This window comes from Drosophila gunungcola (genome assembly GCF_025200985.1).
Source record: "Drosophila gunungcola strain Sukarami chromosome 2R unlocalized genomic scaffold, Dgunungcola_SK_2 000004F, whole genome shotgun sequence".
NCBI lineage: Eukaryota > Metazoa > Arthropoda > Insecta > Diptera > Drosophilidae > Drosophila > Drosophila gunungcola.
The window spans coordinates 3,289,882-3,304,270 of record NW_026453167.1 but is presented as its reverse complement, the minus strand read 5'-3'; the positions used below and the strand labels follow the sequence as shown (position 1 = coordinate 3,304,270).

At 38.5% G+C, this 14,389-nt stretch overlaps 6 protein-coding genes across 17 annotated transcripts; 3 read left to right on the top strand and 3 right to left on the bottom strand.

Annotated features, from left to right (window-relative positions):
- Positions 1-84: 84 nt before the first annotated feature.
- On the top strand, positions 85-3,666 carry LOC128254440 (uncharacterized). 5 transcript variants are annotated; one of them, XM_052983556.1, is made up of 9 exons: positions 85-285; positions 934-1,148; positions 1,250-1,285; positions 1,347-1,581; positions 1,637-2,048; positions 2,128-2,202; positions 2,264-2,565; positions 2,620-3,034; positions 3,105-3,665. In XM_052983556.1, the coding sequence occupies exons 3-9, from the start codon at positions 1,271-1,273 to the stop codon at positions 3,235-3,237; spliced, it is 1,587 nt and encodes a 528-aa protein (XP_052839516.1). In that variant the 5' UTR covers positions 85-285; positions 934-1,148; positions 1,250-1,270; the 3' UTR covers positions 3,238-3,665. The 5 variants fall into 5 exon arrangements, with proteins under 5 accessions (XP_052839516.1, XP_052839515.1, XP_052839514.1 ...); XM_052983555.1 differs by having other exon boundaries at positions 85-319; positions 976-1,148; XM_052983554.1 differs by having other exon boundaries at positions 85-319.
- A 579-nt stretch (positions 3,667-4,245) lies between these two features.
- Positions 4,246-11,196, top strand: LOC128254441 (caspase-3). 8 transcript variants are annotated; one of them, XM_052983561.1, is made up of 7 exons: positions 4,246-4,407; positions 4,663-4,894; positions 4,951-5,347; positions 5,421-5,495; positions 5,562-5,821; positions 5,876-6,290; positions 6,357-7,209. In XM_052983561.1, the coding sequence occupies exons 1-7, from the start codon at positions 4,339-4,341 to the stop codon at positions 6,433-6,435; spliced, it is 1,527 nt and encodes a 508-aa protein (XP_052839521.1). In that variant the 5' UTR covers positions 4,246-4,338; the 3' UTR covers positions 6,436-7,209. The 8 variants fall into 8 exon arrangements, with proteins under 8 accessions (XP_052839521.1, XP_052839520.1, XP_052839519.1 ...); XM_052983560.1 differs by having other exon boundaries at positions 5,547-5,821; positions 6,360-7,209; XM_052983559.1 differs by having other exon boundaries at positions 5,547-5,821.
- Positions 8,923-9,709, bottom strand: LOC128254455 (uncharacterized). The gene is made up of 4 exons (XM_052983580.1): positions 9,574-9,709; positions 9,432-9,514; positions 9,231-9,369; positions 8,923-9,168 (listed from the first exon to the last, which is right to left on the bottom strand). Exons 1-4 carry the CDS (start codon positions 9,680-9,682, stop codon positions 9,089-9,091), a joined length of 411 nt encoding a protein of 136 aa, XP_052839540.1. The 5' UTR covers positions 9,683-9,709; the 3' UTR covers positions 8,923-9,088.
- Positions 9,735-10,704, bottom strand: LOC128254454 (uncharacterized). The gene is made up of 4 exons (XM_052983579.1): positions 10,293-10,704; positions 10,144-10,232; positions 9,956-10,088; positions 9,735-9,892 (listed from the first exon to the last, which is right to left on the bottom strand). The coding sequence occupies exons 1-4, from the start codon at positions 10,414-10,416 to the stop codon at positions 9,822-9,824; spliced, it is 417 nt and encodes a 138-aa protein (XP_052839539.1). The 5' UTR covers positions 10,417-10,704; the 3' UTR covers positions 9,735-9,821.
- A 361-nt stretch (positions 11,197-11,557) lies between the features above and the next one.
- Positions 11,558-12,288, top strand: LOC128254453 (uncharacterized). Its single transcript, XM_052983577.1, has one exon. The coding sequence runs from the start codon at positions 11,595-11,597 to the stop codon at positions 12,195-12,197; it is 603 nt and encodes a 200-aa protein (XP_052839537.1). The 5' UTR covers positions 11,558-11,594; the 3' UTR covers positions 12,198-12,288.
- Positions 12,289-13,336: 1,048 nt separating this feature from the next.
- LOC128254456 (uncharacterized) lies at positions 13,337-14,044 on the bottom strand. The gene is made up of 4 exons (XM_052983581.1): positions 13,795-14,044; positions 13,658-13,743; positions 13,471-13,603; positions 13,337-13,413 (listed from the first exon to the last, which is right to left on the bottom strand). The coding sequence occupies exons 1-4, from the start codon at positions 13,901-13,903 to the stop codon at positions 13,352-13,354; spliced, it is 390 nt and encodes a 129-aa protein (XP_052839541.1). The 5' UTR covers positions 13,904-14,044; the 3' UTR covers positions 13,337-13,351.
- Positions 14,045-14,389: the final 345 nt, after the last annotated feature.

Sequence of the window (14,389 nt, the reverse complement as noted above, 5' to 3'; positions counted from 1 at the left end):
ACATTGATAAGTTTTTAAAGAATTCAGAAGTTATTGGGCGATATCATCAAATAAAAAGTTATAAATTGTCAAAGCTGTGGAAGACCCAACTCCATTTAAAAAAGATTGTTGGTGGGACGCGACACAATTCCAAGGAAATCGCTTATCAAAACGCAGCTTAGACTTACCTATCAGTAACTTAACTATCACTATGGACGACAGTACAAGTAGTGACGATGCGCACCAAGAGCGTGTGCATAGGAGACTTCTATTATATACCCGCAGAATTGAAAATCTGCTGTAATGGTGCGATCGTGACGAGTAATACACCAATCGAAAGGTATCGCTGAATGAATAAGAATTGGATACCAAGTGATATGAATTCAGTTGCCAAGTAGTAACATTATCTGTACAATCCAACATTCGGTCCTGCTAAATAAAATCAATAATATTAAAAAAAAGTTAATCAAAAATGATTTAAATTTTAAAATTAACCCAATCCTTCCAAACTTTTTAGTTTAAATAACTTTTAATTTATTTTCAATTTGAAAATTGATTGATTGCAAGAGTGCAAAGAGGTTAAAAAATTAAAACATTTTGCAGCACTTGTTCCTAAAAGCAAAATTTTTTTTTAAATTTTACTTTAACACAGCGATTTTACGCCTGAACCAATATATTTTCGTATGCACACTATTTTCTATAAGTGACCTGTTTCGATTGGGGTATTACTCGTTTTATTCGTGACAAACGTAGTAAATTTTCACGCTTATTTGCGTTTTACTGCTGTCTACCAGGATGGGGCAAGAACATATAAAGCTTGCAGATAACGCTGTTTAAAATGAACAGTGCAAAATTGTCACTGCAATTAGTATTTGCTAGAGATTCGGACCTACAAGTTCAGTTGCCTAAGTAGTAAAGTAGTACTGAGGTTATGGCACAATTGAATTTTTGTAGTTTCAATTGAAATTGATGGACATCCTAAATACGCCTGTACAGCTTGTGTATTCTGCTGGGATACCGAAACATGAAAATAAATTGTAATCCATTAAAAGAATTGTGTTACTCTGTGTGATATTTGGAAAAGTTTAACATCGTGTGCATGCCCTTAAAAATTTCTTGGGCTTAAAAATAATAATTATATTAATTCCAACAATTTAAAAACAAAAAGTGTAAGTGTACTTAAGTGGAAAATTATTAATTCTACAAGTTTGCAAGTTTTAAAACAACTTTTATTTAGAATTTTCCTGTTATATGATTTATATTTATTTAGGACACTTCAATTTTTGGAGATATGTCTCTTCAGATCGTAAGTACAGTGTAAATTATATAAATTTAAAAAAAAATATAACAAGTAAATGTTTAACAAGGATGCTCGAGGGGCTATAATGCCGTTGGGTTATGTTGTCAATTCTTGGAAGAAACTTTTGCCACCATATGTCTGCATATTGAATCACGAGAAATTTCCGCATACTTCAGAGCTGAGTCCACAAAGCAGCTCAAAGGATGTCGAAACTCTGCGCAAATCCTTTGGAAGGTTAGAATGTGAGATTGAGGAAGTTTTCAATCCCACACTGGCGACGCTAAAGGAAACGATCAGGAAATGTATGTACCCAAGGAAAACAACTTTGGCTTCTTGACATCAATTCATTTCTTACAGTGGCTCTTAAAAGTTTCGACCACCTGTCTGCTTTGGTCATTGTCATCCTGACCCAAGACGACCAAAGCGAGAAGATAGTTACGTGCGACAATAAAGGGTACCTTCTGTACGAAGATATTTTATTTCCGCTCGACCAAAATGACACCCTAGCAATAAAACCCAAAATCCTGATCATCCAGGCTTGCAAAGGCGTTTGGGAGGCGGATTCTAAGGGAATTAAAAGGAATCTCCCCTTCTGTACCAAGTGCTACAGCTCGTCCGAACGCATCAATAGCAATCGTATCCTGACAGATGAATCGATTTTTATTCGAACCCTGTGCAACAGGTTGGACCAGGACGGCCTTTCAAAGGACATCCGATCGATTATTGCTTATGCAAATGCGAACGTCGAGTGGCATGCTAAATTACTTGGGTAAGTGATGTAGCGATCAAAAATTAAATATTTTACTCTTCTTTTATTGATTATTAAATGTAATCTTTTCGTATTAAAGATGGAAGCAAGTTCCATCGATAACGTCGATTCTTAAACTACCATTCTGTTTTGGAGACTTCGTGCGGCTCGCAACGTAAGCGATTAAAATAACAATCAAACAAAAAAAGTTTAATAAATTCTATGTTTTTTAATAGTGATACAAGTGCAAGGACATCTCCTGTTGCCCATTTTTCAAGCACGCCAACTACGAGTGCAATACCAAGGATACCTCCAGTTAGTATAGAGCCAGGGTCTACGATTACAATTCCTCAGCGGAAACTCCAACCCCCATTGGTATACATATTAAATCATGAAATATTCATAAATACAAGTAAAAACCGATCCGGAAGTTCGATAGATGTCGAAGCTCTGCGAAGTACTTTCGAAAGCTTGAACTGCGAGGTGCACGAGGTTCAAAATCCCACATTAGCTGTGGTGCAAAACACCTTTCAAAAATGTAGGTATTCCGAAGGGTATTTTTTGTATTTTGGTTTTAATTGATATGTTCCAGTGGAAACGGAGAATCTGGAACTCCGATCTGCGTTGGTCATCGCCATTCTGAGCCATGGCGATTGCAATGAGTTGATCGAGGCGTGCGACGATACGGCCTACTACTTGAACAAGGACGTTCTGTTTCCCCTTTTCAGAAACGATACTCTTAGAGGCAAGCCCAAAATACTGATTGTGCAGGCCTGCAAGGGATCTGTGCAGGCGGATTCAAACCCAATGAGGTGCAATCCCGGGGACTACATCATCTGTTACGGAACCACCGAGGGATTCCAAGCCTACCGACACACTTCCCTTGGGTCGCTCTTCATTCAAACCCTATGCCAACACATGAATATATTCGGAAAGGGCAAGGATTTCCAGACAATCATACAGGGAGTGAACGAGACGGTCACTAAGGAAGCTCCCAAAAAATTGAAGTTCGTATATCTTGGCTTTTGTAATAGTATTTATCGCTTTACTATATGTTATGGCTTTGTTTTTTTTCAGAAAGCAAATGATACCATCGTTTACTTCATCGTTGGGAGAAAAAAAATTTTATTTTTGGCAAAACACCTATGCAAAAAAAGTCTCCATTGATAGACATTTATCTGAAGATATTTCTACCTTATCCCTAAGTTAAAACTGGACTGCAGTACATTAGCTTTCGAATGAAAAAAACACAATTTCATTAATAAAGAAATAATGATAAAAAAATCCCACCATAAGGTTTTGAAAAAAAAACTAAACAGTAATAATAATTTTTTATATTTCCTTCATATTTTTTAAGAGTTCAAATAAAATCATATTTATATATGAAGTAGGCTATAATGTCCATATCGGCACTGCTCTTGATTTTGGTCACAAACATATAATTTAAATAATCGGAAAACTCGGTTGTTAATAATTTATTAGGTACTTTATTGCTTATTTTTATTCCTTATCTGCAGTTTGCTTAATCAATTTCGGTCAATGATAGTGTTATTAGCATTAGCACTTCATGTTCCGCGACCGGATGAAGAAATGACTAACAAGCGGAAAAAGCTAAAAGACCGATAATTTCTTATCTAAAAAGATTTAACAATTGAATTTGTTTGTTACCAATCAGTAACTGAACTCATAAGAAATCTCGATCAACAGTTAAAATAAAAGTTTTCCAATTTAATCAATAACTTGTGTGTACTGACTTCATTTTCTGATTTCATTGGGATATATCAGGGAAAAGCAATGCTTAGTAATCTTTGAGATAAGGTCTTGTCGGTCATTAAACTGAAAACAGTGATGTTAATCATACAAAACGCAATCAAATGAATCAAATATTTATTATATTATTAGTCCAAACTGCTTTCACTATAGAATACTATATAAAGTGCTTAGATTAACGAAAGCTGTTCAAAAAAGCAAAATATACAAAAGTTAATCAATAAAAAAATAAATCAAATGTTTAATATTATTATTATGAACTATAAGCCACTTAATCTTAGGGTTTTCATACTTAGAGTCCAGAATTTCCCCCACGAAATATACACATATGTCCCCTTGCATTTCAAATATTTGAGCAAATAACTCATAAAAAGCTTTCAGATAACTCAGGTGTCGATAAGAATAGCTGCACATTGTTCACCAAAATTAGTCTTAGCTATGTATTTGAATCGGCAAGAACTGAAAATTGAAGGTGTGCCCAATTAAAGAGCTCATTGGAATATCAAATATTTGTAACTCTCAACAGGAATTAGGAGGCAAAATGAATACGCCTGTGCAGAATTCCAATTCTGCTGAAAAATATCAGCCCATATCTGAGGTCTTTCAATGTGTGAGTCTATCAATCCCTACAAATGAATAATCTATATTTATATATAGTGGAGAATTCACTATACATACACTAAGCATTGAATAATTTGATTTAATACAATTACTTTTCAATTGAGAAAGTTGGTAGAAAGATATTTCAAATATATCAACATACAATATCTATATTGTACATACGTAATCAGAGTGCGTCTCTTTATTTGTTTATTTATGTGTTTATTGTATTTTAATTAAACTATAATTGCTAATATAACGAAAGGATGCCCAAGGTAGCCTGCCACGGGAATCAAACACTGATTTTCGGCAGAACCTTCTGCCGCCACATGTCTGTATATTCAATCACGAGGTATTTCCGAATAAACCACAAATAAATCGAAGAGGCAGCTCAAAGGATGTTGAAAATCTGCACAAAACCTTCAGTAGCCTTGAATGTTCGATTGAAATAGTTTGCAATCCCACATTGGCTATGGTTAAGGACACAGTCAGGAAATGTGGGTAATGAAAGTGCGAAAAATGGAGCTTCTGATTTCAATAATATTTCTTACAGTGACTCTGAAAAGTTTCGATCGCTTGTCGGGTTTGGTATTAGTAATCTTAAGCTACGGCGATGACAGGATCCATACGTGCGATGAGAAGATGTACGACTTGGATGGTGATGTTCTAGAACCACTCGTAGAAAATAATTCCCTGTCAGGCAAACCCAAAATTGTAATAATACAGGCCAGCAGCCTCAGCACTGGACACTATACGAGCAAGATTCCCTCACCTTATATTAAGTGCTTTAGCTCCACCGGAGGTTACTTCAGCTATCGTAATGTGGGGAAAGGGTCTTTCTTTATACAAGTCCTGTGCAAAGAGATGGATCTACATGGCCTCACAAAGGACTTCCGGTCAATTATTGACGACGTAAACGCGATGGTCGAGAGCCATGCTGAGTCGGTAGGGTAAGTAGGAAATTAAAATTGAATATTTTATGTTAAGATATTGTGTTAAATGTATTTCGTTATTAATTCAAAGTCGGATGCAAGTACCGTCGATAACATCAACTCTAAGGAAACCATTCTGTTTTGGAGATTATGTGCAGCACGCAAAGTAAGATATAAATAATAATAATAAAAATAATTTTCCCAATGAAATACCCAGTGCTCCAATTTCAAGGACATCTACTATTGCTACAGTTCCAAGGACATATGCTATTGCTACAGTTCCAGGGACTTCACTTGGCAATTCCCAGCTGAAACTCCATTCCCCATTGGTATACATATTGAATCATGAAATGTTCATAAATTCAGATAAAGACCGATCCGGAAGTTTGATAGATGTCAAAGCTCTGCGAAGTACTTTCGAAAGCTTGAACTGCGATGTGCACGAGGTTCAAAACCCCACATTAGCTGTGGTGCAAGACACCTTTCAAAAATGTAGGTATTCCGAAGGGTATTTTTTGTATTTTGGTTTTAATTGATATGTTCCAGTGGAAACGGAGAATCTGGAACTCCGATCTGCGTTGGTCATCGCCATTCTGAGCCATGGCGATTGCAATGGGTTGATCGAGGCATGCGACGATACGGCTTACTACTTGAACAAGGATGTTCTGTTTCCCCTTTTCAGAAACGATACTCTTAGAGGTAAACCCAAAATACTGATTGTCCAGGCCTGCAAGGGAACCTTGGAAGCGGACTCAAACCTAATAGGGTATAACCCCAGGGACTACATCATCTGTTACGGAACCAGTGAGGGATTCAAAGCCTACCGACATACTTCCTTTGGGTCGCCCTTTATTCAAACTCTGTGCCAACACATGGATAGATACGGCAAGAAAAAGGATTTCCTGAAAATTATACAGGCAGTAAACCAGTCGGTCACTGAGGAAGCTCCTCTCAAATATAGGTGAGTAGATCGAGACTAACATTTGAATTATCTCCTTACTGTCAGTAATGACTTTCTTTTTTTCAGGAGGGAAATGATACCATCGTATACTTCGACGTTAGGAAAGAAGAAATTTTACTTCTGGCACAACACCTACACGGAATAAGTTACCATCGAGTTGAACTTATGTGTACAATTCTAACATTAAAACTGTCGGCAAACGCTGAGACAACCCAAATGCTACATTATAACATTATAACTTTGTTGATTCTTCGAGTTTCGTTTCATTGTATGCAATTTTTCATTATTCAACTGCTTAAAGTAATGACGTGTTTCGTCAAAGTCCTAACCGTTCTTCGAATTTGTAATGCGATTCAGTATTTCTCCACTAGAAATCTCGGCACCCATACCGCGAATAGCTTTGTCGTTCATTTTTTGTTGTGTAGGAAATTATGAATGCATTTAATTGAGAAATGTACAACGTCTGCTATGTACATCATCCGTCGATCAGCTGATAGTATGTTATATTATAGACTTTATTAACTATAAATGAACACCTAGTGGATGACCTGGTGGTCATTAGAGGTGACCGCTATTATTCTATCTCCATGATTGCGAACAGCATTCTGAAATTGCGATACAAAGACATAAATGTTTTTCGGCAGATAAGGACTGGGCAGGGGCTGGTCAAAACTGCTGATCGAGCTTTATATGTATTTGGTTGCTTATCTTGAGATAAGCACCCCATAAGCAACCACATAAGAGAGTTAAATGAATATCGACAACCGATAGTCAAGGATCCGATACTCATAAAGAATGCATAAAATAACTAGGAATATGATCTTGTATAATTTATTTATATTACTCTTAAAAACTAAAGACACTTAAACCAAAGGATCATCAGAAAGAATGCATATGCATTATTAATTGAAGTTCCTTTCCCTACAGGAAACTTTTAATTGCTTGCATAAACTATAAAGCAAAGGAATTACAACAAATAGAAAGTCTTACTTGATTTATTAAAATATAGGTTTTGCAAAAATGATTTGGCAACTCTTAAAACTCTTATCTTTGAGAAATCGCATGCGGCAAAAACGGCAATGTTAATCACTCTTAATTATGGATTCGAATCGACAAGAGCTGCCGCTGGGAAGTGGAGAGGTTCTGAAGTAATCAAGTACAAAGTTTATTCCAATAATTTTTCCTTTGTAGTCTCAACAGGAAGTAAGGGACGAAGTTGCTTCGACAGCACAGGATGTCAATTCCGCCAAAAAATTTCAGGCTATATCTCAGGTCTTTACGTGGGTAAGTACTGAATGGATCTACATGACTAATCTGTTATTTGTGTTTTTGTTTGTTTTTTTTTAAGTGGGATTTTTTTTGCTTAATTCATTTGGGTTTTCAATGCAGGTTCTAGTAATTTTTACGATCATACCTATCAGTACCTATTATTTTTAGAAGTTATTGAGTTAATTTATCTGCCGCTGCTTTGTTTTTGCGGAGTAACGGGTATCTAATAGTTTTTATTTTTTTTTATATCTATTCAGGGCAGCGAAAAGTTTGCTGAACTGGTCAGTGAGGATGCGACTACCGATGATACACCGCCCAGAAAATTCCAACCCGCTAGTATGCTTTTCCAGTTCGTGAGTAAATTATAAATTATTAACAATATTCCAGAAACTATTTGTTGTAATTGTTTTTAAAAGGATGCTCGAGGGGAGATAACTTCAAGTGCTCCTGTTCTATTAGAATCCTTCGATCCTCCGCAGAAACTACTGCCGCCATATGTCTCCATATTAAATCACGAGGTATTTCCGAACAATCCAAAAACGAATCGACAAGGCAGCTCAAAGGATGTCGAAGCTCTGCGCAAAACCTTTGGAATGCTAGAATGTGAGATTGAAGAATTTCCTAATCCCACACTGGCCACGGTTAAGGACACGATCAGGAAATGTGGGTGACGTAGAAGACCAATGTTGTCCTATTGATATCAATTCATTTCCAACAGTGGCTCTGAAAAGTTTCCTCAACCTGTCAGCTTTGGTCATCGTCATCTTGAGCCATGGAGACCAGAAAGATAAGATCCACACGTGCGACGATAAAGCATACAACTTGGATGATGACATTTTATTTCCACTCTTCCAGAATGAAACTCTGGCAAATAAACCCAAAATCCTAATAATTCAGGGCTGCAAAGGCGCTTGGCAAGCGGATTCTAGTATAATCAAAGCGAATCCCTCATCCTACATTAAGTGCTACAGCACGACCGAGGGCTTCAAGAGCTATCGTCACCCCAAAAATGGATCGCTTTTCATTCAAACTCTGTGCAATGTGATGGATCAACATGGCCTTACGAAGGACTTTCGCTCAATCATTGAGGATGTAAACGCCAACGTCGAGAGGCAAGCTATATTTCATGGGTAAGTACAAGTATATACATTAACACCATTGATAATTAAGTTAAATGGCGTCAATTCGTTTTACAGATGTAAGCAAGTGCCATCAATAACATCGACTCTAAGGGAACCATTCTGTTTTGGAGACTTTGTGCAGCACACAACAAAAGTTAAGTCATAAATGTAAAATGCAATTTATGATTGTTTGATCTGTTTGTCTGAACTGTCTCTATATCACTTATATACGACAAAGCAAATTTGCTGATATAGGGAACAGCACCCCTTTTGTTTTAATAAATGATTAAAGAATTACTTTTATATGTTATTATGTACGATTTTCACCAAAGGATAGCAATTAAATCAAATGCTATTGGGGTTGCGAACTCTTGCATAACTCAATACAGACTATTTTTAAACGGATCATCAAACTTCCATGACTTCATTAGGATTTCTAACTTCAACGTAAAACGAGTAGACGACGATCCAGAAGTATATACCACAGCCTGTAAAGCAAGCCTTTAGGAGTAATAGGTGTCCAAGGTGCAATTCCCAATGAGAAACTCACAGATATATATGGCCGATGCTGGAACAATTATCTCCCGGTATCGCTCTTCGAAAACCAGCAGGTAGATGCAGTACACGGTGAGGATGATGCAGTTGGTCAGGCTGGTGATCAGGAAGAACATCAGCAGGACGGTTGATCTCTGTAGTGGTGTTTCTAGATAGGATCGTGGGATCAGCTACTGGAGGTGCCATCTGGACTTACGAGTAGAGCTCCGCCCATCAGGAAAATGCAGCCAATGCAGTGACAAATGGCCACAGCCTGCTCAATGTGTGCGATGAACTCCTCTGATAAATGGATGGGGATGGGGATTAATTACCAGAATGGATCAATATCGGGCACTTACGACCGGCCATGTTCAGCACCACCACGTTGACTAAGAAGTCCACCACGGCGATTAAATAGCAGGCCTTGCGCAATTTAATGCAACAGCAGCATCTTTGGATTTGGCACATTTTGAAATTTTGATCTCTAGAAACCTGAAAACTGATTGAAAAGGCAGGGCCATTGTCAGGGAACCAAAGGTTTTATTACTACCAGCACCGTAAAATTTGATACAACAACTAGGTGGCATAAGATCAGGATCAGGCGATCTCAGAGGAACAGAGCTCCTCCCAAGGCGGCATAGAAGGAGTAGGCCACCAGCCAGAAGTATAGGCAAATAACTGAAAGGTTTGGTTTGGGTATGAGCAAAGGGCAAAGAGCAAAGAAACCACAATACCACTCACAGAACATAAAGGCATAGGTGATCATGACCCAGAACCAAATCTCTAGTATGACGTCTGATGCAATCAGTATTAGCATGGCCAATGCCATGATCATAGTCATTATTATGTAGAATAGCATCCAGTTGCTTCTTAACTACATGAAATGATCAATTTTAAAGCTAAAGCTATGAAGTGAAGGTGGATCTCACCCGAAAGCAGCCGATGATCAGGAAGACGCAGCTCAGAATGTGCAGCATCATGAAAATAATGTACAGCGTATGGCCCAAATCGGGAATGCCTACACGGGGTTATCGGAATAAATCGTGACAATCTTCCGGAAGACCCTCTCGTCACTCACCAGACTCCCCAAATAATGCCACAAAAGTCCCTCCCAGAACATCGGCTAAAATGTGCAAAATGCCGATTATAATGGTACCGATGCGCAGATCCACGCAGCAGCAGCAATTCTGTAGGTAGATCATCTTGCCGATGATCTATGCAGTTTTTAGGCTCTTCGCTTTCAGTGGGTTAAGACTTTCGGTTTGAGTGAGGGTCTTTTAGATTGTTGGAAATTGTGTAGGTTTTGACACTGAACGCAAAGTTATTAACAAGGACTATTTTATATTATTTTTGTATGAAATTAACGCAATGAGTTTAAATAGTAAAGCAACAAAGGAGATTTGTCCCACATACTCGTAAACTTGTAGGCCCAATTAAATATGCATAGTAAGGGTGTAAAATTGATTTTACTTGCAGCTTTTTATTTAACACTTTCGTTTCGTAAGTAGAAATCTTATTTTGAATTAACTTTTAACGATATATATTTTTTTAGATATTTTTTCCATTACTCAATAAATCAAAAACACCTGGGAGGCAATACACTTACATACTCACAAGTTAGAAACCCTTTTAATAAGAGTGGTCCCCGATTTATTTTTTTTCCTTAGTCCTACCGTATGACCTTAAGGATTCCTAGTTTTTAATCTTATAATCATAGCCCATTTTCTGATCTCAAAAACTAAGTTTAAGTTCCGAGCTGGGTTCTTCTTGACCCATGGGTTAGTAACCTCTTGCTGGAATAGGCGCCCTATAAACATTTAATTGCAGATCGCTGATCCAATGACCGTCCCTGGCCCACCAACGGAATGTGCGATCGTGTCAATCGAGTTATATAATAAATAACAAGTGAACATCGCAATCGACCATTAATGCGGCGTATGCCTTTGGCAAATATTGGCCGAAAAGAAAAAAAAAAGGCCGGGAAGACCGAACAAAACAGGCAGAACGTGACAACGACGGGCCCCTCCCCGTCGATCTTTCTGGCCGTGCAGTTTTCGGTTTCGTTTTCATCATCACCCGAATGAATCTAAAGGCGAGTACCCATCGGAAACGGAATCCAAGTCCACTCATATATCGAAAACGAATACGAAAACGAAACCGAATCGGGCACAGTGCGCTGGCTCATTTGTATGCATCGCGGATTGCAGGCGGGGATTGAAGAGCTCCGCGTAACGCGATTGGGAAGCCATCGGAAATATTATGCAAAAGGCGGGGGTTATACAAATCACACACATCGTCTGCCGGCGAAGGCGGCATATAAAATGCCCGATTGACCTGCAGCAGTAGCTTCATTCGCAGCCGAACCATCGACAAGATCAGCATGCAGACGCAGTGTGTCCTCCTCCTCCTGGCCGCCAGTCTGGCCATATGTGTGGCCCGTCCGGAGCCGCCGAAGTCCCGCTATGGACCACCGCCGCCGCCGCCGGCTCCCCAAAAGGAATACGGACCCCCGGCTCAGGTGGCACAACCCTTGCCAAGCTACGGACCACCAGCCGCCTTCTACGGACCACCACCAGCCACCTCGGAGGCCTTGGTGACCAAGAACGTGTATGTGCATGTGCCGCCAGAGGAGCCGGAATTCTATCCGGCCTCCTCGCCCATCCAGACGGCCGTGCCCAAGAAGCACTACAAGATCATCTTCATCAAGGCGCCCAATCCACCCACCCCGGTGCGCCAGGTGCTGCCGCCGCCAGTGCAGGATGAGCACAAGACCCTCGTCTATGTGCTGGTGAAGAAGCCCGAGGAGCAGCAGCCCCTCATCCTGCCCGCTCCCGAGCCCACGGAGCCCAGCAAGCCGGAGGTGTACTTCATCAAGTATAAGCAGCAGCAGGCCAGGCCGGCCACCCAGTACGGACCACCACCCTCCGCCCCCGCGGAGGAGTACGGAGCACCACCTGCCCCCCGCACCCTCGAGCAGTTCTAGTTTGTAGTGTCGAATAGGTCCACAGCCCATGAATGTACATATTATTTATGATCGCTGCCATTAAAGAGAGTTTAGAAAATGCAAAAAAAAATGTGTTTTATTGCCGGATCTTCAAGGATAATTATCCATGAATTTCTACATACAATGACTTAATGTCATATATGTAAGATGTTCTATATCCTGATCTATAATAGCTACTAGATAAGGGAGATAGCGTTAGATATTAAGGGAAAAATATGGAACACTTAAGTGTTATATATTCCTACAATTAGAATCTCTTTTTTGCTGGATCTTGAATTACTGCAGAATTTTCATTTTTACATATTCAAGTTGATATGGATAACTATTCATATCTTGTTAAGTTAATGACATATATGTAAGGAACACTTAACACCCTAAATTCCCGACTTATGAAGGTCAATAGCTGTAGCTTACAATAAAAAAAGATTATCTACCTTATAATGTAAAATATTTAATGAGGGATTTGAGAGAGTTTACATTTTTACAGATTCAAGGCTAGACATGTATAATATCCATTCAAGGTTAGACATGGATAATTATGATAAGTTAAGTTATGTCATAGATGAAATGTTGACATATAAGAAGATAAGATAGGCTGCTGTCATGTATGTAAGCTTTTTTTCGGATCCTGAACTCCTGGCATACGAAAACCAAAAACTGCATCCTAACAATGGTATGTCGATACTCAAGTCTGTGCGAAATGAGCTCAGCACTCAATATTTGTTTTATTGATGAGAGAGCCCTTGTTGAATACAAATGAGTTTTTACTTTAATAACAAACAGTATCAACAGAAAAGATTGTTTACCGATAAATGGTAAGTGAAAAAGGTCAAGAAAAAAAGGGAAAGCAATTAGTTATAATTGGGCTTTAAACTTTTATTTATATACAATTAAAATATTATTTTGTTTTAATAATCATGAAGTACGTATGAAGTTAAGAAAATTCCATTTTAACTGGATCCTCCAGCAATGATGGTTTTTGTGCCTATTGGGAATAATGTAATTAAATATTGCTCCTCGTTATTCAATTATCTAATTACGCAGCTAAATCAGCTAAAAATTATTAAATTTGTATAATTTAAATAAGATTTTAAAAATATAATGAATATTATATTATTAAAATATAATTGAACTCAGCTGTCCTTCAATTGATCGTAGTAGGAGTAGACCACCAACCAAAAATACAAGCCAAGAACTGGAAATGGGTAGTTAAGCAATCTTTAAGAATACCTTTGTAACAAGTTTATCTTACGGGATTGGAGAATATCAAAGACAAGATAGTCGTTGATAATGCCTTCCGTGGCCACGAACACGCCCTCGGCAACCAAAATAAAGAAACGGAGGCAGGACACCGTAAGATATGGCCACAGAAAGTATCGCAGTCCCTGAAATTGGGGGGTTTTTATATACTAGGAATCGAAGCTATCGAGGGAACTCACCAACACGGCTCCGAGCAGAAGGAATATGCAGCAGATGACGTAGATACCGCTCACTATGAGGGATAAAAGACCCAACAGACTGTCGCCTGTCGAACGGGGTTACTTCCAATTTATATATATATATTCAGACCACTTACGATCCACAAAGAACCGATCCAGCCCGCGGATGAGCACCTCAACGATGGCTATCAGAATGCAGCCGCACTTAAGCTGCACACAGCAACAGCAATTGTCCGAGTAAATCATTTTTGGTTCGGTAGTAGTTTTTCCAAACCCGTCTCAAAAATTTCCCTCCTGGCCAACTGACGTACAACAACAGGTAATTATGTTTGAGCCGGCCATTCTGATCACGTTTCATGTTTCACGGCTGTGGTCTGCATAATTAATCGGCTTTGTATGGCAAACAACAATTAGGGTCATTGCCATCAAATTGCAGTGCAAGATTATCATTCGATGGCCTATATTTTACACATAAGAGAACTTTTAACAGGCCAAATAAATGTATAAACCTTATTTCTTAAATAATAAAATGTATATATTAATATTTTCTACCTTTCTAAAAACATGACGCCAAAACGTTGATAAGAGAATTTATAAATTATTTAAACCTCAATTTTGGAGGTGATCAATTTTAAGTCAGTAGATTAGCTTAAAGCCGAAGTTTATATACTATACTATTGCAAAAATTGAACATCTAAATTTCGAGTTGTAATAAAAACCATTAAAGCTACG